The sequence below is a fragment of the Anolis sagrei genome, chromosome 3 (genome assembly GCF_037176765.1).
Source record: "Anolis sagrei isolate rAnoSag1 chromosome 3, rAnoSag1.mat, whole genome shotgun sequence".
Classification (NCBI taxonomy): domain Eukaryota; kingdom Metazoa; phylum Chordata; class Lepidosauria; order Squamata; family Dactyloidae; genus Anolis; species Anolis sagrei.
This window is the reverse complement of record NC_090023.1, coordinates 159211867-159239050: the sequence shown is the minus strand read 5'-3', so window position 1 is coordinate 159239050 and position 27184 is coordinate 159211867. Positions and strand designations below refer to the sequence as shown.

The window sequence follows — 27184 nt, the reverse complement described above, 5'->3', positions numbered from 1 at the left end:
ACCACTGAGAATGTATCTCCAAGAAAAATAAATGAAACTTAATAAGTAAAAGGGAAGGAACAATCAGAACAAAAAGTTTCCTGAAACAATTAGGTAGCAGAACTTAAAGAAATAAACACAATACAGAAATAATATCTCCCTGTGGAATGGACTGGAAGACCCATATCTCCTAATTCTGATCCTTCCTCCCCTCTCCTACTACCTCCTCCCCATACCTACCCACCAACCCTACCCCCCTTTCCGATTGATCCTACTTTCTTATACACCTGATATGTTCCTCCTCTTTTTAATGTACTTTGAAAAAGCTCTAATAAAAAGGATGAATAAAAAAAAAGACTTTATAGATCAAAACCAGTATTTTGAATTCAGCTGTTGTAACAACGGACGTGTGCGCTCTGTGTATCTAACCCAGGTAGCAACCTAGTTCTTTGGAACAACTGAAGTTTCTGAGCACTTTTCAAAGTCACGCCCCTGTAGAGCTCATCACACTAATCCAAATGAGATATAATCATCATGTACTACTGTGGCCAAATCTGACTTCTTCAGGAATAGGTGGAGATGCCCCAATAAATTGGAATTAGAGTAATAGTTCCATCCTAATTTATAAGGTTGTGATAAAGATTACTGAAATGATAGTTGTGAAATGCTTGGAGTACCTTGAAAGCACCTTCTTGGTACTGAGCTTGATAATTAATGGGTCACCTATACAAGTATCTCAAATATTAACATCACCCAGCCCTAATAAAACGGTGCTCCATGCAGTCATGCTGGACTTTTGACCTTAGAGGTGTCTACGGACAATGCCAGCTCTTCGGCTTAGAAATGGAGAGCACCACCTCCCAGAGTCAGACATGACTAAACTTAATATCAGGGGAAACCTTTACCTTTACCTTAGCCCTAACAAGAAACCTTATTATGAGTAGGTTCAGAAAAGTGGAGGCATACATTTTCTCAGGATAACAAGGAGGCAGAACTGTCAACTGAGTAGCTTGTTTTTCAGGCTTCTGCTGTCCCTCGATCTGCTTTTCAGCCATCACTAGGATCAGAAATCAACACTTCTTTCTCTGTTATCCATTCTTACATCCTTGCATTGTCAGTTTGACAGAGAATGGCAAACATGACCAATTGGTTAGGCAGGATAATAAAAACTGTTGTAGAAGGGTCAGGGGCTTAGTGGTTCAACTAAAAAGGAATCTCAGATCCTACCATTCTGGTTGGAATGCGAGTGTTAAACCAATCGTGGTGGAGTGCTCTTCCTTTCCATCCCTGAATGTCAAGTGGCTGATCCAATACTGAGGATCACTGAGTATAGTTTGAAAAACAAATCTTCGGTTTAAGTATGCACAATGGAAGTTTGTGGTATATCATGTGTGGCCGATCAACTTTGACTTCGAATATTGCTACTATTTCTTCATCCTGCTTCATAACACAGAGATAAACCTGTGAGCCTAATAACCAACATCGCAGAATGAATTTCTTGGCCACCTGAGACTGAAAACGGGAATATTTGTTTATATGTTATATGCCTTGTTGCATTTTTGTCCACCACATTCAAGCTGCTCTACCAGCTGAGCCCCTTTGGAGCTTGCACGAAGATGTTAGAAATACTGTGCTTTTAGTGAGGGATTTCAGCCTTGGAGGACTAATTTCCTAAGGAGTAAGCATAGTATAAAGAGAAACAGGAACTATGAATTAAATCAGAAGAATAAGAACATATGTTTTATGGTTTGTAGGGTAGTTATGCTTTTGCCAAAAGGCAAATAATAACAATAGTAGTTTGTGTTTTGTAAATACATTTTATTTAGATTTTGAAAGACTTAAACCTGACCTTGTTTGTACACACAAACCATATTTCTTCCATTCTCTCCCACTCTTACTCACCTTTGTATTTTCCTTCAGAAAGTGAATGGTATTGTGATTATTTATAATATTATTATAGAAACCAGAAGCCATATGAAAGTTGGGTTAAATTGGTAAACTCTTATGATATTGGATATTATTAATAAGGTATTAGATTACATAAAGGGGAGTTTTGGAAGTCTGAAGGGATGATGCATAATATTTTGATTTGTAAAAAATATTGTTAATGTGTAAAGGAGAACCATTGTGATATAATGGAAATTGTTTGATCTGGATATAGAATCCGATTTTGACCCATGCGCAGTTATAAATTTGTGAATTGATTTTCAGCTACAGATTTTAACATTTAGATCAAGGATTAATATTTTCTCATAGTTGCAGCCAAGCGAACTAGTGTTTGCATCAGAAATCAGATAAGAAATACAGATTCTCCGCCCACTCAATAGGATGGATGGTAGAGAGCCATGACCAATTTCTTTTCCAGCATGTTTCCTATCAAATGTTTGGGACTATTACACTCCCCGTCATACTTACTTGTTTAAGTATAAGATAGGCCTAAGGAGGCAGAGATGAAAAACTTAGGGAAGAAAAGATTTTTAAAAATTGAGAAGTGCATGCTATGTTAATAAACAAAGGAGAAATCAAGGTTCTTGTGGGTTTTTTCGGGCTATAGGGCCATGTTCTAGAGGCATTTCTCCTGACGTTTCGCCTGCATCTATGGCAAGCATCCTCAGAGGTAGTGAGGTCTGTTGGAATTAGGACAATGGGTTATATATAAAGGAGAAATCCTTCCCAGATACTTTAGTAGAAGCATGGCTCTAAATATGTTTAAAATTCAGAATTATTTAGTATCATGTTTTATATTCCGCAAAGGAATCTATATAAACATAATATTGGTTCCTCTAGTAATTATATATGCAATATTAATTTATATGCAAAAAGGTTTTGATCTGTGCTCATCATTGAGCATCCTAAAGACTGACCGGTTGGTTTTGATGAACCCATGTCTCTGAAGCTGCTTTATATTTGTTTGTTTTTTAATCAGAAGGAAAATTGCCTTCTTGTCTGAGTTGTATGAAAAAGAACAGCTGATTATTCTGAGCTCACTGCAAAATTTTCAGGGCCTGAGACAGGGCAACCTTTTCTGGCCTTCTATACCAGTCAAGCTTGACAACCTCCTTTTGCTTCAATAAGGCAGACAGTGAATTACAATATTGCTAACCAAACACTTTTCTCACATTGCCCTGCCCACCCCATGCTCAAATTTTGTAAGCTTGTTTTGTCTGCTCTGAATCTTGACAAGCCTGTTTCCCATGTGTAAGACCCACAGGCTTCATCTTTATATACATTTAAAGTACTAGTAAAATCAGACATTTCTTAGGAGGAGACAGAGAAAGATGGTTACCATAGCTTTTCCCTATAGTCAGAGCACACACTTCCATTTGGATCACCCTCTGCTTCTCCTGATTGTCCTGTTAGCGCTAATGAAAGCTGCACAGGTATTATGAAGGGTAATGTCTTTGTAGAGAAAAAGGAGATATTCAGCTAAAATGAGTTGTAAAATTCAGCAATATATTTCAGGTGCAGAGCAATATAGTGAATACACTGGCTATGCAGAAACTTATCGGTGGGCAAGAAGCCATGAAGATGAAACACCCAGGTAATGTTCTTCGTGAACGTATCTCCCTCCATGAGCCTGCCCGATCCCTCCGATCCTCGGGGGAGGCCCTTCTTTCACCTCTACCATTATCTCAGGTCCCGCCTTGTGGGAACAAGGGAGAGAGCCTTTTCCTTAGTGGCTCCCCATCTATGGAATACACTGCCTGATGGGATTAGGCGAGCCCCCACCTTAGAAAGTTTTAAGAAGAATCTCAAAACCTAGCTCTTTCACTGTGCTTTTGGAGATTTAACTATATAATTCACATTTCACCATTTACCCTCAATTTTGTCCTCTGTGCACCCTTTATACTAAGGTTCTTTTCTTGACTCCATCTCAGAAGAGTTCCTCCCTCACAAATAAGTTGCTCCACTGCTATCTCATCCCTTGTTTTTATCCTATTTTCATTTGTACATGCGGCCCACTCATTGTTATGTGTCTTGAATGGTTTTATTTTTACTGTATATTGGTTGTAATATTCATATAATGTATGTTTTATGTTGATTTTATAATTGATTATGCTGTTTTTTATGTTTTGATTTCACTTGCTTCTGTGTTGTTGGGCTTGGCCTCATGTAAGCCGCCCCGAGTCCCAGTTGGGGAGATGGTGGCGGGGTACAAATAAAATTATTATTATTATTATTAAAATTAGTCCTTCTCAGTGTATCTTTTTTCTTAAAGAAGGTGCTCTTGATCGAACTACCTAATCCATTTATCAAGACATTGAGGTCTTCTCTCCCCACCCTCATGATCCTTTTTTTCTTTCTATCTCTCATTCTGCATTTTACCATTTCTGAGCACTGTCAGCCTCAATTAGTTTGCCTTCTCTGTGGCCAGATACAGAGCTGCCCCTTTAGTTTCTAAATAGATTGTTGTTATATTTCTGAAAACTTTGGAGATGTCCTCTGCATGTTGGTAATTCTTCTCTCTTGTTTCTTAGTAGTCCTGTGAAACTCAAACTTGTATTGGGGCTCTGTTGCTTGTTCACAATTTATGTTTGTACAAAGGAAATTGAACCACTCTTACACCCATGTTTCCATCTTACTTTGGAAAAACTTGAGGACACTTTCGAGACACCTCTGACAAGTACCTCAAGAGCTAGGAAGACTTACATGGGCTTATATATGAGAAAGATGCACATAGTAAAAAAAAACCCCAAAACAAACCTTCAATTCCCTGTCATAGTTAGATGAGACGTTAACTAGTATAATCATGGTCACCCCCTGTATAAGTGCCACCATATCTATCAGAAGCAGTAGCTTTGCTTGGTGTGATTGTTTGCATCATAATAATAATCATTTCTCTGACTCATAAAATCTTAATGTTTACAAAACTATTTGATTATTGCAAAGAAGACTTAGCTCCTAGTTATTTTATGACAGTGGTTCCCAACCTTTTTTCTTTTGACCAGGGAGCACTTGACCAGTGACCACTCTCCAACATTAGTACCGAAAGGGTCAACTTTAGATTCGGCTTGGGTTTTTTTTTGGGATGCTCAATAAGAAAAATGCATTGGATAGACCATATCAGCTCCCAAAAGTCAGGATCTTGGAATCCAAAGGCATGGACCTCCTCCATAATGGTCCCAATATTCAAAAAAGGAGACCAAAATGATCCAACAAACTATCGACCTATTAGCCTGCTCTCTATAATAGGAAAGATGTATGCCAAGCTTCTCCAGACTAGGCTAGAATCATGAGTCAACCAAAACAACATAATTGGCCCTGAGCAAGCAGGATTTTCTAAGGGGAAATCAACACTAGATCAGATCCACATCTTGGCTCACCTAGCCAACAAATATTCTAAAAATTATCCTAACGAGCTAAATGTGGCCTTCTTGGACCTCAAGGGGGCATTTGACTCTGTGAACAGAGAAAAGCTTTTTTGACCATATTAGCTCTAATTTCTGATACAGAACATATGCCATCCAGTAGTCACCATCTACTCATCCACAGAAAACCATATTTAATAAGCTAAAGCTGATGTGGTAGTAATAATAATATTTCAGTAGTCAGCCTCTCCCCTTTCAACATCACAATTGCTTCGGCACTATAAGGAGGTTTCGTGAGACCAGTTACTCTCATTGCCGCGTGGTTTCGAGGCAACGGTGTAGTAATGGTGAGGCCACTGACCATATTTTCATTCTTGCGGACCACTGGTAGACCACGGACCACAGGTTGGGAACCACTGTTTTATAATGTCTGTCATAGTTCTCCAAATGCAATTCTGAAATAGAGGTATGGGGTTTTATTTTTTTACAGGAAATCAGCAATCAGGCTTAACGCTCTCCCTAAGAATTATATAATAGCTCAAAATGCCAAAATAATTGCCAGAGATAAAATACAATTCCTATGGAGATCCTACAGAGACTGGTTAATTTTTTCACCTTGTTGAGAATTACAGCTTCAATACAGAATGGGGGAAAGGGTGGGAGAGAGGATTATTCTTGAAAGACATACATTATTTTCACTATCCTGGCACAGTACAGAAAATAATATAATGTTTATATTTTTCTTAGTTACCTAGGGAATCTTTTAAAATAATCTGTATGAGTACAAATCATAACAGCATGAACTCCTGACTTTCCCAGTTTTTAATTAATGTATTCCTAAATCTGTGGGGAAATGTTGTATCTTCTCTCTCCAGTTTTTCCCCTTTGACGTAGTCCACCCATGATCTATTATGTCCTTGCCTTTTACTGACAGTGTGGCAGTGTTTTTCACTACTGGTGAGACCCTTGAGAGATGAACTCATTTTCAATCTTGTTTATGTGACCAATATTATCACAGTTAATTTTACTGCCTATTTCTCTCCCTCTCTCTTCCTCTATCTGTCCCTGTCCTCTTCCTCCTCCAAATGCAGGGATGAGTGGCAGAGGCGATGCACTGAAATTGTGGCTATAGATGCATTTCATTTCAGACGTTTCCTTGATCAGTTTGCTCCTGAGAAAATTAGAAGAGAGCTCAACAAGGCCAGTAACTCCTTAATCCATCCTGCAGCCTAAAGACCATCATTTATTTGCAGCCATTTCATTAGTGTTTGAGTTGTGCTGTCCAATAATTTTTGCAGTGTCAACAACTCCTTGAAGGAGATTTCCTGCTTAATTGCAGTGTCAGTTCGCATAGGGTGTTACTCATATTTTCAGCAGTAAGATTAAAATCGAAGCTTGCCTGTTTAAATCTAGTGGGTAAGTGATTCCCTCTTGAAATGCTTTCATTTAGAAAAATGAACTTGTGGTTCTGTTCCTTGAAACTTAATCCAACTTCTTTAACAGCTGCAGAAAGGTAGCTTGCTAAACCTATGGTAACATTGCACTAAAATCCAGTTTAATGCTCTTTTCTTATTTGATAAAAGTATATTGTTTGAATCTACTTTGGTATGTGATATTCAAATGTTTTTAATTTAATTTAAATATCTTACAGGTGCATTTTTAGATAGATAGAGAGATAGATAGGTAGATAGATAGATAGATAGATATGGTCTTATATTAACTGACAAAAGTTTTCAGTAGCATGCCACATATTAAATCCCTGTCGAAAGAGCACCACATTTTAACCATGAATGTCTTTGGGACAGCTGTAGCAGCCAAAAAAAAAAGATGGTACAAAAACACATCAATTTTAACGCGTTACTAGCATATGAATATGTGTTTTAAACCTGAAGGATGTAGATCATCAGATCCTTCTGTAAATGCTTAAGCATCTTCAATTTAATGTGGCAGGCATTTCTTTGAAATTAACATTTCCCACATACAAAGGATTAATATTATGTTTCAGGAATGGTGTAGCGCATTTTAGACAGATTTTGCTTTATAAAAAGGAAAGAAAAGCGGGAGCTTCGTATTGAAAGCAGCACCAAGTACCAACCATCACAGATGGTAATAAAATAAGCTCTACAAAAGACAGTAAATAAAATTAGTAAACTTCACTGACAGTTTAATTGGAAATCTAAATCATCTATTCCAGGCATCTGACATGAGACTTCATATATTCAATCACATTGATAGGAAAGATGCAACTCATACATTAAGGAAGATTTTATATATTTTTTGGCACATAGAATCTTTTCTCTTTGAGTAGAGGTTGTGTTAAATTAGTGGATTGTTCTTCAGGCAAGTGACATTTTGCATTTCATCAACTAAAATAAGGTTAGATTTATGGGGGCGCTATAAGCTTTATCACCATACGCTGAAAAATCTCCTAGCATATTCCTTTTAGGATGTTGCAATTCTGCCTGTAATGTATTAATATTTAAGCCAATTTATGCAGTATTTTGAATGAATATTGGCTTAACTAGTTTCAGGAATTGGAAGCAGGAGCAGTGTCTCTTTTGTTCCTGTCTTTTTCTTACTCTCCGAAGCTTTCCTTTGCAAATTTGTACATGTTCCTACACTGTTTTCTTCTGGTACCATGCAATACAAGCAGGGCCTACTAAAGATTCCTTCTTGCGTACTTCTGCAGCAGCCTTATGAACACTGGGAACAGAAAGAATAAGTGACATTCATCAACAATATGCAACATGGAGTCATTAGTGCATTATTTTTCCTCTATTTTCCATTGTTTCTCTACATCTCAGAGTTTTACTTTTGGAAAAAGGAAATTCACATAACCTTTTGGAGATTTTATGACCTTGTTAGAAGTCATACCCTTTTGAAAAATGATGCCAAAACCTTTTGGGGAAATGGCATTCATGCAAGGCAGTTAGGTTTCTCAGCTGTTAAACTGATGTACCTAGATATGTCTTTGAACTTAGGGACAAAGATAAGCCAATGCACAAACATATACTGTATATTCCGGAGTACTACACGACTGGGGCTATAAGACGACCCCCAACTTTAACACACAAAATAGAGAGTTGGGGATATACTCGCTATTTAATTTACATCCAATATTATCCAACTGCAGGTCCCCCAACAGAAATGATATTCTGACATACCTCTTGCAAGGGCGGGAAAGATCCAGCATAATCAGAGTAAGCCTTTTTATTCTGAAAGCTATTAAGAAAAGAGCAGATTTCCTGAAAGAAGATCCAGGAAAATAAGATTCTGACTATAAATAGAAGGTCGGCTGCTGTCTTCACCTTGTTGCCTTGTTTTTTACTCGTATTCTATTTTGAAATGGTCATATGACTGATCAAATAAATAAATATTATTATTATTATTATTATTATTACTCGCCATTTAAGATGAGTCCGCATTCCAGCCAGGTGGTTTCTGTCCTCTATGCCTGGCGTGCTATTGCCCCTGGGCTGCTTCCTGCACCGCCTTCAGAAGGGCCTCCCACACTGCTCAGGCTACTCTCCTTCTTCCTGCCCCCACTCCGCCGCCGTGGCGCCTCTGCCTTCCAGCCCCGCCAAGCCTTGCGAGAAGCGCCTCTTCTCCTGCAAGACAAAGTTGTCTCGTGGGTGAAGAGGCACTTCTCGCGAGGCCTGGCCAGGAAGAAGGAGAGCGACCTGAGCAGTGCGGGAAACCCTTCTGCTCACCCGCTTTCCTTCCTAGGCAGGCCTCGCAAGGAGCACCTCCTCTCCAGCGAGACAACATTGTCTCGCGGGAGAAGAGGCACTTCTCACGAGGGCTGCCCAAAAAGGAGAACGGCCTGAGCAGCGCAGAAAGCAGCCCAGGGGCTCGGGCGCCAACAAGGGAGAGGCCTGGGCCTGAGCAAGGAAGGCAGCCAGGGAGAGAGTAAGGACAGGGAGCCTGCACGGGAGGCTGCCATGAGCCTAGGTAGCGGAGGAGGAGGGGGAGGAGGAGGAGGAGGAGGAGGGGAGCCCGTGGCCAAGGCCCTCCACACCAAGAGGCTCTACCGGTGAGGAGGAGAGAGAGAGACCCCCAAGGGCTGTGGCGTGCCTGGGGTGGGCTCCCCGAGGCATTCTGGGAGCCATAGTTTGTAATTTTATTTTTATTTTATACCCAGCGTACTAGACGACCCCCAAAATTTTATAAGGTTTTACATGCCTAAAAGGTCGTATAGTACCCCGGAATATACGGTATATGTGTGTGTATATATATATATACACACAGCAGAGTTTCAGAAGTGTTCTTTTTAATTGTCCCAAAACATCTAATCTCCCTTAACATACATTTGTCTTTAAATCATGTTCTCAAGAGACAAAAATAAGCAGACATTTTTAAAAGTAACATAGTTGGTTTACGCACAAACTTCATGTATTCAGCATACAGGTACTTTGCTTAACAATCCAGTTACAAGTAGATCTGAAGTAGTTTCTCTGTGTGGGTAACACAGAGCATCTTTTTTATATAATCAACAGTCTATAATCTAAAGCATCTCTCTGTTCTGAGAGTCTGTTTAGTCTGAAAGTTCAATGGAGTTTCTAAGCATACTGTTCCTACTGAAGTCTACAGCATACATCTGTTTCTACTGAAGTCTTTAAGCATGTTGTTCCTAAAATGGAGCCCTGAACAAGCCCAGATCTGATCACATGGTCCGCAGCCCCTACCACAACATAGAGTTAAAGAAAAACTGCAAACCAATGCACACATTGTATACAGTATGCAGTCTCAATTATATACATAACAAATAACTAGTGGAGGCTTGAAACAGGTTGCTACTTCCGACAACTACATATATTAGTTATTTTAAACACTGTGGCAGGAAAATAAGTTTGGAAGTTGCACAAAATTAACTCCAAACACATATGCACATGAATACACAGGTCTTAAATGGACAGTAAAGAGAATTGTTGCCAGCATAAAACAGCTTAAAGATAATCCCTTTGAAGAGTTTCATTCTCATTGACATTGTCTATTGCCATTACTCATAAGCTAAAGTTTTTGTGGTTTAATAAAAACACACACATATTAAGGAAACTAATGTTACATTTCTGTCTCCAGGCTTATTGTGGTTTCTCTCGACCTGGTGTCCCACCGCATCACCTTTCAGCAATAGCTACAGGAAACTGGGGATGTGGTGCCTTTGGAGGTGATGCAAGATTGAAAGGTAATCATTCTTCTAGTTACTATTAAATGTGTTCAGAAAAAATTAAAACGTGCAAATAACATGCAAGTTTTTTTTTCTCTTTCTTTTCTTGGACTATATTGCTTTCATATTTCTACAATTATTTTAATAGAATTAATCTTCTGCTACAATTGCATGGTAGCCTATGTTCACCCTCTTATTGCAAGCTCCGTGAGCAAGTTACTTCCTTTTTCAAGCAGAAGATCAACAATTTTGCTGCAGAATTTTGCTAGTAACCTCTCACATGCTTATGTGCTGTCTGATCAATTAAATGCTTTCATAAAAACAGGTGCTTTCAGAAAATGCGAATTGCTGAAGCTTGGTAGTTTGATTAAAACATCAACCTTTAATGGAGATTAATCTGATATGTCATTAGAACTATTAATAATTCAGTTGCGAGTTTCTAAGAGCTCCTTGATGAAATATGATAGTATTTTTATACATTGGTACATAAAATTGTCCCTTTCTCTAAACTGAACAATAAAATTGCATTAAAATTGCTCCCTAAATAAAACTGCAATTTCTTGTTAATTAGAAATAAAATAACATTCACTTATAAGATTAACTATCGATTCACTTTCCACGTAGTTGAAGCATTGCCAACATTAACGTATTCTAATGTAAATCTTATATAATTAGAATGTACTTGATCTTTTATTGTCCTGCATGACAATGCCTGGCTCAAAAGCAGTATGTGTGAAAAAGATCTTGGAGTCCTCGTGGACAACAAGTTAAACATGAGCCAACAATGTGATGTGGCGGCAAAAAAAGCCAATGGGATTTTGGCCTGCATCAATAGGAGCATAGTGTCTAGATCTAGGGAAGTAATGCTACCCCTCTATTCTGCTACCCCTCTATTCTCCCCCTCCCCCCAATTTTCTAATATTTTTCTAACTACCTCTCTAGGGTACTGTATTTAGTCTTTGTGCCTCACTCTGTGCTGGTCATGGACCATAATAAAGTCTGAATTGATTGATTGATTGAAATCTTCACATTTTTGGAGTGCCAATTACTCCTTAGAACATTGGTGCATGTGAAGAAATTTCTGCTTGCTATTTGTAAAATGTATTTGAATTTCTCCATTCTGTTTTTACCTTTTTTCACTCTCTTTTCTGATTTTGCTGTAGCCTTAATACAAATCTTGGCAGCTGCAGAGGCTGGGCGAGATGTGGTTTACTTTACCTTTGGAGATGCTGAACTGATGAGAGACATTTACAGCATGCACACTTTCCTAATTGAGAAAGAACAAACTATTGGTAAGCGTCGTTGTTTTCTCTTTGGAGCTGTGCATGATGGCAAACAAGGTGGGGTCATGGTTATTTATCATACTGCTGCCCTAAATCAAGGAAAACATATTGAGCAAGTGAAGAAACAAAAATACTTAGGAATTGTTATCTCTCTTCTTTAGAAGCCTTTTGCAGGTGGCAAATAAAAAATCCTACATGTAGTATCTATTCCATGCTGAGAGATTGGGACAGAATAACGTGCCACACTATTGTTGTTTCTGTGACAATAACTGAAAGCAGCTAACTCTATAAACCAGTGGTTCTCAACCTGTGGGTCCCCAGATGTTTTGGCCTACAACTCCCAGAAATTGCAGCCAGTTTACCAGCTGTTAGAATTTCTGGGAGTTGAAGGCCAAATATCTGGAGACGCACAGGTTGAGAACCACTGCTATAAACCATACAGATGTTCAGGATTTCCAGGATTTCTTAGTTGCAGTACTATCCAGGGCAGCCTTTCCTCTGACCTGCTGACTTCCAAGGTGTCATGTAGTATGATTAGAGATGGGAAGGCCTGGGGAAAAAAACCCAAAACTTAGAGGAAAAACGGGTTTTCCCCAGGTCCTCCCTTCTCTAAATATCTTGGAATCCATTTCACGGAAAGACTATCCTGGAAACCCCATATAGAACACACTAAAGCAGTAGCTTTGAAATCTGCCGGAGCAATACTCAGATTCTACAACACTGCAGGGGGTCACCTAGTTGTTCCAGCCCTTAAAATATTCCAGAGTAAAGTTATAGCCCAGATTTTGAATGCGTTTTGAAGGGGAAAGTTGATAACATTTCAAAATATTTTCATCCCATAATTGTGCCATTTAAAAATACCTTCAATTTCTTTGAAATTATACTTTTCACCAAGTAGTTGTGCCAGATTCATCAAATGGGTCATATTTGTAAGTGGAATGACACCAAAATACTAACTCCTAATAGTGTTTATAAGAATTGTATTCAAAAATATATGTCTCTTTTAACATAAAAATCCGCTTATGGAAGTGTTTTTCCTTTAGGCAATGAACCCATTTGCTGTCAGATGTATTTTCTATTTGTCCTTGTAAATTTCTACTTCAAAATGACTGATTTTTGTTGTTGTTTTTTTCCTTTGCATTTTCAAGGGGATATTTACCGGCTGCTGCTAAAATATTACAACGAAGAATGCCGATGTTGCTCTACTCCGAGACCAGAAGTCAAACTCTACCCTTTCATATATAGCACAGTTGAATCCCATGCAGATTCCACTGATGATGATAGAGGACTACATTTTGATGACTAGAGCGGAATTGTTTGGAGTGAAGATCCTCCTCCTTCTCCATGTAGAATATCCATGGAATTTCTGGATGTAACATACGATGTAGCTTAATTTAATATCTATATATCTATCTGTGTGTATATAAAAATTGCATTTGTTTTATGCTACCTGAAGACCAATCTTGAAAAGAAACAGGTTTTCTTTCCATTGTAGAATGTAAATCCTAATAGAGAACAAAATATTTGCTGAACATATCCCCCCCCCCCCTCCCCCCTCCAAGGCTCTAGGTTCAGGGCTGAGTTTTTGGTCTATGTTCTTTATGGACTTATTTAACAATGGCTGCTTTATAGATGCCAAATTTTCTTTCCATTTTTATAGAAGTAATCGTACGGAAGAAGGAAGACAAAAGAGCAATTGAGAGTCAGATGTCATATATAAGCCACTTCAGTTGGCCTCATAGTAGACTAATTTATGAGGCAGGAGAAAGGGAAAGCCTGTCAATTGTCTGCGATATTGGGTATATAATTCCCTCTTGCTTTGTGCCTCCTTAGACCCTTAAAGTGTTTAGGTTTGCAAATAACACACCCTGCCTTGTATATATAGACAACGAAGCCCTGGAAATAGTGGGGAAGGGAATACAGAACATATATTCTTTTTGGATGTGGCCACAATAGAGTCTTAAGAAAGGATAAACAGCAAAACAAAGGTTGTATGGTGAATCTAGGTGTCAAGACCCAGAAGCCGTGGTAAGCCCAACACAGAGTAAAAAGGTTCAAACACAACTGTATTGAACAAAAAGAAGTCTTTAAAGCACTTAATTTCAGTGCAGAGAGTTCAGGCCGTAATTTGGCATCAAAAACGCAGTGATATCAGTAACAAAAAATATAACCCGGATTATATAGCTGTTTAATCCAGGTTAACATAAAAATTCAGCAATCTGCTTCAAAATATACACAGTTCATAAGCCCAATAGCAAGAGGCAAAAAACGAAGTCTCAAAACGTTGCAATGTCGAAACACAAAGTTAGCAATGGTTAAGTCCAAAAGACAAAAGCATTGGTCAAACCGGTCCGGAGTCAAGCCGTTGCAAAAGGTAAACACAGGAACGCAGGAATCTGTAGTCCAAAGACCCAAGCTCGAGAGTTGGCAGTAACAAAGATTCACATCCCAAAGGAGACACTTTGCCTTCTGCAAAGAGCCATACAGTCAAAACCCACTTTCATCCTACAGCTCCTCATTAGAGGATGATGAGCTCCCCACCCTTTCCTCATCGCTCTCAGCTGCCTCCATCCCCGCAGCTGAACTCGAGCGCCCATCCCTCCACCTCTGCCAGCGTCTGTCAAGACTTAGGTCTTGCCAAGTGCTCCCCGGTTGCCAATCCCCTGTGAACCCCTCAAATTCATCACTGGAGGTGGGTTGGTTACAAATGTCCCAAATCTCCTGAACACGGGTCCAATCCAGCTCATCCTCCTCTCCCATATCACTCCCAGACCCATCACTCCTTTCAAACCCAATGAAGTCCTCGTCCTTTGTAGGAGTGCTAAGTATTTCCCGAATATGCTTCCTCTGAAGCTCTTCGTCAGACTCTTGATCGCGAGTAGCCTGCTTTACTCCCCTGCTCTCCTCCCCATCCCTCATTTTACAATCGGAGAAGCCCTCAAACGTCTCAGAATCACTTGGAGCTATGATTATCTCCCTAATCCGTTTTCGCTGCTGTTCCTCCTCCAACTCCTGCGCAGACCTCTTCTCTCTTCTACCAGTAGTAGTAACGTTACCATCATGCTGAACTACAACACTAGGCAGCGGAAAGGGTTAAGATTAAAAGTAAAGGAAGCTTTTTTATATTATTTCTTACATTTCAAAAACATATAGCAAGGAACATATATTTATGAAATGGTTAAACAGCTTTTTAAAAAAGATTTTAAAATTGCACAGGGTTCTGTCCCGTTTGGTGATATTGCTAGGGTACAGCTGGAGGTATCTATATATCCATATGTTATTTCATATTCAGTGAAACCTAGCTCATTATACCTGGGTTTCATTCAATAATGTAAAGCATGCCTTGTCAAGTATGGACAGTGTCAGGGAATCTAGGATATGATCAGTTCTTAACAATTGGGGCCAATCAAGGGAACTTTAACCCCCAAAAACCAGTGGGAATTGTGGACGCTAGTCGTGCTTTCTCTCAACTGCCTGTTATTTCAGCAGGACATCATAACCGTTATTACTGGATTCTTTCCTTTGTGGGAAGGTGCTTGGAGAAAATGAAACAAATAAAAATAGAAGCTACTTATTGCTTGCCATGAGCATGGCAAAAGATGAGCATAGAGATTATTCAGAAAGGGACTTAACACAAACTTTACTATAACCAGTTGCAGAGCGGTCACAGGAAAAGGTCCAAACAGGAAACTATGTTGCTTAATGTTGAATGCATCATGATGCTGTGTTGACTTTTCCTGCCTTAAAGCAAAATTGCTTAGGGTGAATAGGTTACTAGGAGCTGTATGGTTCCAGTAGCTGCCCAATTAAAGAGAAACACTAAACTGTGTCAAAGACAAAAGGGATAACTCTAGAACAATTCAGTATTTCCCATTTGTCACCATTTCTTTTGCAGCTTCTTTTCAGCGCTCCCTCTTTTTAATGAGAGAAAACCTGCTGAAGTCTGAATGGGAAAGTCCCATTGCAATGACCTTTGGTATGGTAGAGTGCTATTCAGTCCTGACCAATCTCTCGTCTCAAAATTCCTCAGTGACAACACATGCAGTTATGGTCATCTGCAACAATATTATAAGAAGTGGTTAAAAAGTTTTCAGCATATTATTCTTTAAATTTACAGGTTGTGCATCTGTTATATTTTTGATTGGGACAATGAAGAATTGGTATGCTGTGTGTACATGATTTTTCTTTTTGTAATAGAAAAAAAATAAAACATTTTCTCCACATTTGTCTTTCGGTGCCTCATAAACAACCCCTACCACATTGTTGGCTCTTGTGACCATAGTTTTGATCTCTTGAGTATTCCAGGTGAATACTTAGCACCTCTAAGACTAGCACAGAGAAAGAAATTGGTATCATCAGAGGCGACCCTAGGTAATTTTTAATGGTAAGCAAACAGCATTTTGGTGCCCCCCCCAACCAACCACTGATATATATTTTCTGTTTGTCGTAGGAGTTCTGTGTGCCATATTTGGTTCAATTCCATCATTGGTGGAGTTCAGAATGCTCTTTGATTGTAGGTGAACTATGCATCCCAGTAACTACAACTCGCATATGTCAAGGTCTATTTTTCCCCAAGAGTACCTCAAGAGCGCCCCTGGGCAAAATCAACTATACTGCAAATGCTTACTTTGCGTAATGGGTTGAGCCGCCCCTGAGTAGTATAAACTTTCATAGACGTGTGTACAAAAATGTAGATACCACCTTTTAGTCAGTCTCAAAGGTGTGCTTCAGGATCCCTTTGCATACTGGTTTTACAGACTAACAGAGCTGTTATTACACTCCAGGACAGAAATCACGCTCTGACTTTAAAACACCCCATGTTGAGTAGGAAAACAATACTTTTTATTGACGATAAGTAAAAGCAGCAGGGTAAAAAAAAAACACTTTAAGAGAACAGGTAAATCCAGTTAGGTAGGAAGATAAGCAGGAACAAATTAGTCCAAGGTAGGGTTCAGCAAAGTTCAAAACAAAGTCCAGATTTCTCTAATAAAATCCAAAGAACCAAGAAAACGTTGATCCAAGGCATGAGTATGTAATCCCAAGAGACAAAGAGTCAAACCATAAACAAGAAATCCTTAAACATGAATCTTCCAAGCAAGGCTTCCATGAAACAAGAGCAAGGACTTAGCAAGATTCTAAAATGATGCTTCATCTGACTATATTTCCCATGCTTGGAACTTTATATCCCTTTGTTAAGCCATTCCAAGCACCCAGAAATTGATTTCATTTTCCCTGAATGCCTCTCATCCTTATCTGTCAAAGCCTGGCAGAACGCCGAAGGTCTTGGTCGAGCTGTCTGTTTTGGCTAATTTCCATTCGCTTGTCTATATGCTCATTAGTTTCTGCAGGTGCCAAGTTATTTTCAAGCCCCAGATCCTGGGAACTCTCTGGGAGCAATTAAGGAAGTAATCTATCATCTCTATACCCTGTAAAAACATTCTCATGAGAAACTACACTTTGAACCAGTGTCTATGCCATACTCTGCATTAATATCATTGACCAAACCATTGACATCTTGACCCTCATTGACATCATTTCCCACATCCAAAGCACCTTGATCATGAAACATAATCACAGGCTGTACTCCAACAACTATGTATTTTGTGCAATCTGGGTAAACCTTGACCAAATTTGTGTCCTGGCTTTTGGTGGGGACTCCGATCAGAAATCTGTTTTTGCTCTGGGGTGCCAAAAGATCCGTTTTCTATTGGCCCATTATTTGGGGGGGGGAGCTTCCCAATATCCCCTTCTCATCATTTTAGGCATTTAATATGTTTCTACACTAGAGGAGAGGTACTCAGCTGCAGACAGGCGCATGCTTTAAGGAGGCTTCTTACTTGTTTCTACTCTAGAGGAGAGGTGCTTGGCTGCAGGCAGGCGCCCACTCTTTCTTTCCTGAGCCTGCATGCCATATGCACTTCTTTCAAGGCAAGAAAGCTAGTTCTCTCTGTTTCTTACTCTAGAGGAGAGAGAGGCGCTCAGCTGCATGCAGGCACCTGTACTTTCTCTCCCAAGCTGCACCGCACCAGCAGCCACACACACACTATTTCCAAGGCATTTTAAGGAGGTTTCCCACTTCCAGGTAAGAAAGAGTGATGATCTACTGGAAGAGAAGAGTAGCTTTCAGGGAATGAGAATTTTCTTTTAATTTGCTGGGGTGGGGGTTAAAAAAGAATGTGATGCTGTAACACAGAGGAGGAGCTGAGATCAGCTCCCGCTTGCTTTCATGTCGGGCGGGTTTTTGTATCAGGAGGGGCCTTACTGTTACAGGTTCCCAAAGTACTGAAGGTCCCAAAAGAAACGGAGGAAACAGAAGAAACGAATTTCACACAAAAGCCTAATCTTAGAATCATAGAACCAAAGAGTTGGAAGAGATCTCATGGGCCATCCAGTCCAACCCCCTGCCAAGAAGCAGGAATATTGCATTCAAGTCACCCCTGACAGATGGCCATCCAACCTCTGTTTAAAAGCCTCCAAAGAAGGAGCCTCCACCACACTCCGGGGCAGAGAGTTCCACTGCTGAACAGCTCTCACAGTCAGGAAGTTCTTCCTCATGTTCAGATGGAATCTCCTCTCTTGTAGTTTGAAGCCATTGTTTTGCGTCCTAGTCTCTAGGGAAGCAGAAAACAAGCTTGCTCCCTCCTCCCTGTGGCTTCCTCTCACATATTTATACATGGCTATCATATCTCCTCTCAGCCTTCTCTTCTTCAGGCTAAACATGCCCAGCTCCTTAAGCCGCTCCTCATAGGGCTTGTTCTCCAGACCCTTGATCATTTTATGTCTTTGAATTCCATCCCTAATAGACATCATCTGGTATACTCTGCGTAGAAAGCATGTGTTCTTTCACAAATCTAAGGCCTCTCCTTTAATTCTCATAGAAGTTTGTTTTTGTTTGCCTGATTCTGGAGAGATTGAAGACGTTTCCCTAAAAGAAGCAAGTCATCAGAGTGCTACTACCCAAAAGCTCTAAGTTGGGTATAATGAATGCGGTAATTAAAATTGGCAAATGACCCACATGCTCTAGTTTGTCTATTATAATATTGGTACAGCAATAACATCAGGAGTAAAAATGATGAGGCTTGTTATATCCAGCATGATATAATCCTCCCCAATTATTTCATCTGTCCTTAATTAACAATTATATAATCTCAGTTGAATGAGGAAGACAGACTGCACAGGCATGGCTGGCTCTGATGCTCAAAATGTCATTAGTATAAGGTTCTTTTGGGAGGAAGGGGTGTTACCCAATCCAGACTATGGTTGCTAAAATTCACACTAGATTAATTCATATTTCAAAGATGTTTTCTCTTTTGGTCATCACAATATCTTGTAATAATGAAAATCATACTGTTCCTTAACTACACGTAAAGTATGTTTTATCCTTCAGGCTCTGAAGAGTACAATTACATACCACACAGTATATAATGCACTTACCATATATACTCGAGTTTAAGTCAACCCAAATATAAGCTGAGGCACCTAATTTTACCACAAAAAACTGGGAAAACAGATTGACTCGAGTATAAGCCGAGGATGGGAAATGCAACAGATACTGGTAAATTTCAAAATACAAATAGATACCAATAAAATTATATTAATTGAGGCATCAGGAGGTTAAATGTTTTTGAATATTTACATAAAACTGTAATTTTTACATAAAACTTGCATACCCTTCCAATAAAAATAGAGTAAAGTAATAAATGTAATAATAATAACAATAATAAAGTAAAATAGTAAATGTAATAATAATAATAATAATAATAATAATAAATTTATTATGTATTTATAACAGAATAAAGTAATAAATAACCCTGACTCAAGTATAAGCCGGGAGGGACTTTTTCAGCCCAAAAAAAAGTCTGAAAAACTAGGCTTATACTCGAGTATATACAGTATTTTTTTCTAAGATTGCTACTCTTCTATTTAAGTTGGACAAACTAAGAAGACTGAGCAGTGTCTCACTTTGCTTGCTTATCTGTGTGTCAGCATTCATATCCAAATTTTAGGACTGAATGGGCTCAAAAAACAACCCTAAACGAGTTTATTTATCGTATCAAGAGTAACCAAACTATTGTGTTGTATTTTTTTTAAAAAAAACACACATAAAGTTTGAAAACTTGGCATTCTTTTAAATACCCTTTGACCAGTATCTGGCCACTTGGAGTGCCCCTGGTGTTGCTATAAGAAGGTCCTCCATTGTGCATGTGGTAGGGCTCAGGTTGCATTGCAGCAGGTGGTCAGTGGTTTGCTTTTCTCCACACTCGCATGTGATGGACTCCACTTCGTAGCCCCCTTTATTAAGGTTGCCTCTGCATCTCGTGGTGCCAGAGCACAGTCTGTTCAGTGCCTTCCAAGTCGCCCAGTTTTCTGTGTGCCCAGGAGGGAGTATTTCATTTGGTATCAGCCATTGATTGAGGTTCTGAGTTTTAGCCTGCCACTTTTGGACTCCTGCTTGCTGAGGTGTTCCAGCAAGTGTCTCTGTAGATCTTAGAAAACTATTTCTTGATTTAAGTCATTGGCGTACTGGCTGATATCTGAACAGGGGATGGGCCGGAGATGTCATTGCCCCTAAACGAGTTAAATGTAAGGGACTTTAAAAAAATTGCCAGACTTTAAAAAAAATGGGGAAAGTTGGGAATCAGAAGATCTAGATTGTCTCACATCAAGTTTGCAATATAAGGATGAATAGAGAAGGCAGCCTTCTACTTTTGAGAAGTAGTTTGAGAGAAGGACAAATTATCAGTTCAGGTTTTGTGCGTCTCCTGGCTTCAGCTTATTCCTCGTGTCTTTACATTTTGGTTCTGCATCTCTAAATATTCATGTATAGTCCCTTTCAAAAGCTGGGTAACATCAGAGGCAGATTGAAGCTCCCCCAATTCCAATTCAGCTCTAGTAATGGCAGGATGTTTTCGGTGGTTGCTCCTCTCTAAAGTTTTCGCTTCATCCTTTTTTTGGCAACCATTTAAAACCTTTCTCCAATATGGGTGAATGTCATTACCTGAAACAAAGTGTATCAAATAGAATTTGGGGTTGGTGTGTGAAATGCATCCTTTAGGATTTTTCTTTTAAGTATTACAAGAAGCACCTGCTCTTTAGAAATGCAAACTTGGTGGGAGCAGCATTTGCTGATGGGAAACTAGTGTGTCAGTGAAAGGCTTCATTTGCTTTTCATGTGTTGCTGTTTCCGAAAGCCCTTATGATTCTGTGTAAGGCCTAGATAATATTCTGACAAAGTTCCTGCTCCTTGTGTAATGTTACTTACATCGTGCAATCTTTGGAATGTATGACTGAAATAGGTTTAATGGGAAACCTGGCTGTCTTTCCGGATCGTATTGAATCAAATGCCTGAACATTTTAAAAAGCCCAGGGCTTGCTTTACTGTAGGCCTGCACAACCTGTTGTCCTCCAGGTATTTTGAACTTCAGCTCCCAGAATTCCTGACCATTGGGCAAACTAAATTGGTCCCAAACTCCTGGAGGACCACAGGTTGTTCAAGCCTGGTTTATTGTCTCGTATTACTACCTCAAGCACAATAACATATGAAGAGTTACATAGTGGATGATATAGCTGAAAGGGAAGCATGTTAAATTCATATTAACTGAAGAAGTTCGTTGTTCATTCGATCAGTCGTCTCCGACGCTTCGTGACCTCATGGACCAGCCCACGCCAGAGCTCCCTGTCGGCCGTCACCACCCCCAGCTCCTTCAAGGTCAGTCCAGTCACTTCAAGGATGCCATCCATCCATCTTGCCCTTGGTCGGCCCTTCTTCCTTTTACCTTCCACTTTCCCCAGCATCATTGTCTTCTCTAGGCTTTGCTGTCTCCTCATGATGTGGCCAAAGTACTTCAACTTTGCTCTAGTATCCTTCCCTCCAGTGAGCAGTCGGGCTTTATTTCCTGGAGGATGGACTGGTTGGATCTTCTCGCAGTCCAAGGCACTCTCAGAACTTTCCTCCAACACCACAGTTCAAAAGCATCGATCTTCCTTCGCTCAGCCTTCCCTATGGTCCAGCTCTCACATCCGTAGGTTACTACAGGGAATACCATGGCTTTGACTAGGCGGATCTTTGTTGCCAGTGAAGTTCTGCACCTCATAATTCTCACCACAACCACCAACTGCCAACTGAAAGTGATGAGCCGGGTTCAATATGTTCTAGAATAGGTTGCAGTTCTTTTGAAGGATCAAATAAATTCTGTGGAGGGATTTGTCATTAATATTAGAGGCTCAATTAAGCACTGGCATAGAGCATATTTTTTTATATTTGGCCGATAACACAGATATGACTCAAACTGGAGGGAGACAGTTTGACCCCATTTATGTATGTGGCAACCTTTTTGTCCAAATTACAAAGGTTTAATTGAAGGGGGATGCTTTTTAAAGACACTCTGAAAACTTGAAATGTCAAGAAGAGCTTTGACTGAGGCAAAATATTAATACTCATATAATACTCTCATTTATTGAACCTGCCAGCTTCCTGCTCACTACAATCCAGTTCAAAGTGCTTATCTTCTATATAAATGAAAATGTAATGTTCGTTTGTGGGATTAACATAATTCAAAAACCACTGGACGAATTGACACCAAATTTCGACACAATACACCTATCAGGCCAATGAGTGACCAACATTTATAAAAACACTGAAAAGCACAGTGGAAGAGACTTAAAAGCCCAAAAATAAAAACACATACACAAACTGGGCCACAGCAATGTGTGGCAGGGGCAGCTAGTGAGTAATAAAGCTCTGCTTATGGTTCTGGCCCAGCTTACTTGTCTGAACGCATCTCCCTCTACGTCCCGCCTGACAGTTTAAGATCACCCGGGGAGGTCCTGCTCTCACTCCCACCAGCGTTGCAAATATGTCTGGCGGGGACAAGAGACAGGGCCTTCTTGGCTGTGGAACTCTCTTCCCACTGAAGATCGGCTTCGTCCCTCCTATTGTTTAGGAAGAAATTGAAGTCGTGGTTCTGGGACCAGGCTTTTGAACAACAGACATAAATAGCACTTTGGAGATGGAATTGACTGGAATGGTGATACAACTTTTAATACTGTTTTTACTGTTTTAATGAATGTTTTACTAATTTGTTTTAATAGTTATTATATTATATATAGTTATTATATATTTAATAGTTATTATATTATTAATATAATAATAATAATATATTGTTAAATGTAGTGGCATCAAATTGCTGCCAAATGTAAGCCGTCCTGAGTCCCCCTTCAGGGGTTAATAAGGAACAGGATAGAAATATTGGAAATAAACAAATAATAAAATACTTAGACCTCTGAAGATGCTGGCCACAAATGCAGGGGAAGAAGGAGAGAATGCTACTGGAACATGACCATACAGCCTGAAAAACTCACAGCAACACAAAGCTCTACTCAGCTTGGGACCTGAGGCATAACATACGTACATAATGTATGAAGAGCCCTGCTGGATCAGAGTAAAAGTCTGGAATTAGAGGAGTGGTTTGATGAAATTCATTCATTTAATGCCACTCGCCCTCTTGTGTTCACCAGCACCTGACAAAAGCCGATCGTCTCTGACACTGTAAATAATATATGGTGGTCCATATGAGTAGCCATTGAGAGCCATATCCTATATATGTTTCTTTAATTTCCTTTTAAATTGCAGACGACACCAAATTGGGAGGGATAGCCATTACTCCAGAAGACAGGAGCAGAATTCAAAACAATCTCAATAGATTAGAGAGATGGACCAAAACTAACAAAATGAAGTTCAATAGTGACAACTGCAAGATACTCCACTTAGGCAGAAAAAAATGAAATGCAAAGATACAGAATGAGGGATGTGTGGCTCAAGAGCGGTATGTGTAACAACAAGTTAAACATGGGGTGCTTTGAATGCTTATTGGCAGGGGGTTGGACTGGATGGCCCACGAGGTCTCTTCCAACTCTTTGATTCTATGATCCTAGGAAGTAAAGTTGAATTCATTTTTTTTTTGTTCAGGGAGAGACCATATATTGTATTTTGCAGATGTGAGCCCCATCATTTAGTTATGCAGTGTGTGAAGTACTTCCTTTTATCTATATAAAGATAAGTAATCTTTGAACAGCAGAAAGGATTTCATGTGGAAGATGGAGAGTTTGTTGCTGCTCCAAAGCTAGATCGTAAACCACTAAATTCAGATTACAAAATTAGCGACTGCAATTAAACATTAGGACTTGGCCAATATTACCTAGTGGTTTTCCATGGCTGAAACCTACTAGGTCTCCTTAAGATCTAGTGATCAGATCACAACACCATGCTGGCTACCTCACTTCATCACTAAATGCTCAACATGTAAAGGCGGCCAGGTTGTTAGCGGGGCCCCAAGGGGTTAAGAAGGGCAAGGTACAAATATTTGAAATAACTAAATGAATAAATATTCATCTGCTTTAACTTGCTACTTTAATTTAAATTTCTGCCTATCAAATTTCTATATTATATTTCCACTTTTTCTGTATTATCTGTTGTAGTCAGTTGGCTCAAATAGTCTCTTCATAACTTATAGTAATGACAAACCTTAAGAAAAATAAATATTCACATGCCTATTTATTTGGGAAAGCCCAGTGATGTCTCTTTGGGTCTTAGAATGCAATTATTGGTAAAATACCAATAACAGCCTGTCATAAAATGGTATAGTGTTCGCTCCCTAGCTCACCGCCCTGGAGTTTCCTGTAGAGCATTTCCAGTATTACACTGCCTTGAAAGAGTTAAAATATGTTTGTAAAAGAATACACTACTCGGGCTATTAAGCATGTTTTAACAGGATAGACATGATTCATAAAATTTGTCATCAAAATTAGTTAACTGTGGCTTTCTGACATTCCTTCAACCCAAATGACTGTATATTTATGGCTTTGCTATGTACCAAGCCTAATCCTTGCTAATTTATCATAGCTTAAGTGAATGCAACCTATGCGCTGTATGTGAGCCATATCTTTTATACAGCTCCCATTACAGCATTGTCATCAATTTCTAGCTAACCAAGCTGTCTCCCTTTGATACAAGCTTATTTGCAATTTTGACACTTGGGAAAGAGTTAAAAGAGATCCAGTGTGTTCCAGTTATAAACATAGCCAACTGATTGTGTAATTTCTTTGTGAACATTAGCAATATGTGAGGATCTATATAAATAAAAATGTAATGTTCGTTTGTGGGATTAACATAACTCAAAAACCACTGGACAAATTGACACGAAATTTGGACACAATACACTTAACAGTCCAACAAGTGTCCATCACCCCTAAAACACACACACACACACACACAAAACCCCTGCAGAACAGATTTTAAAAAAACCCAAAATACACCTTATATACATATATATAACTGTATTATTAAGGGGGAGAAATATTAAACAACTTTGTTAATGAATGGCAACCAATGATTCAACACAATAATGTAAAGTTAAATTAAAAATGTATATAGAGGATCCTATAAGACTGTAGACAAGGAAGAAATGGATGTAAAGTAAGAACCTATGATATCTTTCTATGTATTATTTAGATAGTAGACTGTGACCCCTTAATAGAAATATATTATGAGATAAATGATTATAGAACATTAATAGATAGAAAGTACTGCAGTATATGCAACAAACACTTGCAAATGTATGTTTACTTAAATAAAATAAAAATGGAATTAAAAAAACCCAAAAAAACCCTGGCCTTTTTGGCTTAAGATGAGGCCAGGGACCAGAAGCACCTTGCCCACAGCAATTTTCACCATCACACATGGGAAAGTGTCGCTATGTAGCTTCCCCCCACATGGGCCCCATTGTTCCTTACAGAACATGGGAAGCCTCCCGTGTTCTGGGCGCAGTGTCATGGGACATTTGCATCACAGTTTTTGTAAGGAGCCCTGCTCCATGTGATGGAGCTCCATGTGATGAAGCCATTGTGTGGAATGAAAACCTGTGCAGAATGAAAACCTGTGGAAACACACCTTGTTTCCACTTGTTGGATCTGCTGGACTTAATGAAGTTGATCATCCAAACTGTTGCCACTGTAACTCTGACTATAAGCTAAAGTTGAATTAGTAAAACTGCAGAGCAAGCACAGTTTTCAATGTCTAAAGTTAATTTTGTGTTAATTAAACCTTCATAATGGCAGTCTACTATTATAACTGAAAAAAATGAAGAATTTCCTTTGAATTTCAAGCTTAACCAATAGCAATAGTTCTTCAACATTTCTAAGCCTGAAAATGCTTTTTTTTTGTTATGGAGCATCAATTTACAAAATTAAATGTTAAGAAAACTGCTTGGGAAAAAAAACAGTATTCTTCTGCTAAATGACACAATGTTTCCTTGTTCAACTAGCAATTGATTGGATTTAAAACAGAATGTCATGAAAATAAATTGGAGTAATTGCACATATCCGTTCTCTTTTGCTCTCTCCTTTCCCTTCAACGAATGCTATTATTAAATTTTGTGTTAACTCAGTCATCAAAACGTTCACACGGTAAAGTAATTACACTGCTGGAATTTGAAGCCATTATTTCTTCTGTTCCCTGAGGAATTTCCAAAAGGACTAATATTCATAAGGTGCCAGGAGCATAGACTTTGTAACTTCATCTTGTCACAAAGCAGAAACTATATAAACAAAATGGCATTTTCATTCATAATTGCCTGACCTTCTACAAATATAGGTTGTGAAGGAGTGTTTTATAGCCTTTGGACATTTGCGAATGGACTGGGGAGAAGTGGAACATTCTTGAGATACATTCTAAGTCCAACTTGTAATAAGTTTTATTGGGAGAAAAGGGCTGATTTCTTGTCTCCCAAATGGAAGAAGGCAATAGGGAGATACCCACAAACCTATGAGACTTACACTGGAAGGCAGGGACATCCATAGAAAAAAAAGAAATCAACTTAGAAAGTAGTAATTATTACTGTAAAGGGCTATTGAATATGAGCTATGAAAAGTGGCAGGATATGACAAAAAACAGTGGAGAAGTGGGTTGTTGTAGGTTTTTTTCGGGCTATATGGCTATGGTCTAGAAGCATTTTCTCCTGACATTTTGCCTGCATCTATGGCAAGCATCCTCAGAGGTAGTGAGGTCACTACCTCTGAGGATGCTTGCCATAGATGCAGGTGAACCATTGGCAACCATCTTTGAGAGTTCTTGGAGAATGGGAGAAGTTCCAGCAGATTGGAGGAGGGCCAATGTGGTCCCAATTTTCAAGAAGGGAAAAAAGGATGACCCAAACAACTACCGTCCGGTCAGCCTCACGTCGATACCGGGCAAGATTCTGGAAAAGATTGTTAAGGAAGCGGTCTGCAAACACTTAGAAACAAATGCAGTCATCGCTAATAGTCAACATGGATTTATCAAAAACAAGTCATGCCAGACTAATCTGATCTCTTTCTTCGATAGAGCTACAAGCTGGGTAGATGCAGGGAATGCCGTGGATGTAGCTTACCTGGATTTCAGTAAGGCCTTC

General features: G+C 39.2%; 2 protein-coding genes across 4 annotated transcripts in view; both read left to right on the top strand.

The window, feature by feature from the left end:
- PARG (poly(ADP-ribose) glycohydrolase) overlaps positions 1–13291 on the top strand; it is a 92710-nt gene extending 79419 nt beyond the window's left edge. For all 3 annotated transcript variants that reach the window (XM_060768994.2, XM_067465631.1, XM_060768995.2), the window contains exons 14-18: positions 3442–3520; positions 6380–6488; positions 10368–10473; positions 11619–11747; positions 12887–13291. In XM_060768994.2, coding sequence (XP_060624977.2) covers positions 3442–3520; positions 6380–6488; positions 10368–10473; positions 11619–11747; positions 12887–13044 — 581 coding nt within the window. In that variant the 3' untranslated portion in view covers positions 13045–13291. The remainder of the gene's footprint in view (positions 1–3441; positions 3521–6379; positions 6489–10367; positions 10474–11618; positions 11748–12886) is intronic.
- Positions 9802–27184, top strand: part of OGDHL (oxoglutarate dehydrogenase L) — a 117553-nt gene continuing 100170 nt past the window's right edge. The window contains exon 1 of the mRNA XM_067465630.1: positions 9802–9809. The gene's annotated coding sequence lies outside the window, so the exon portion shown is untranslated. The remainder of the gene's footprint in view (positions 9810–27184) is intronic.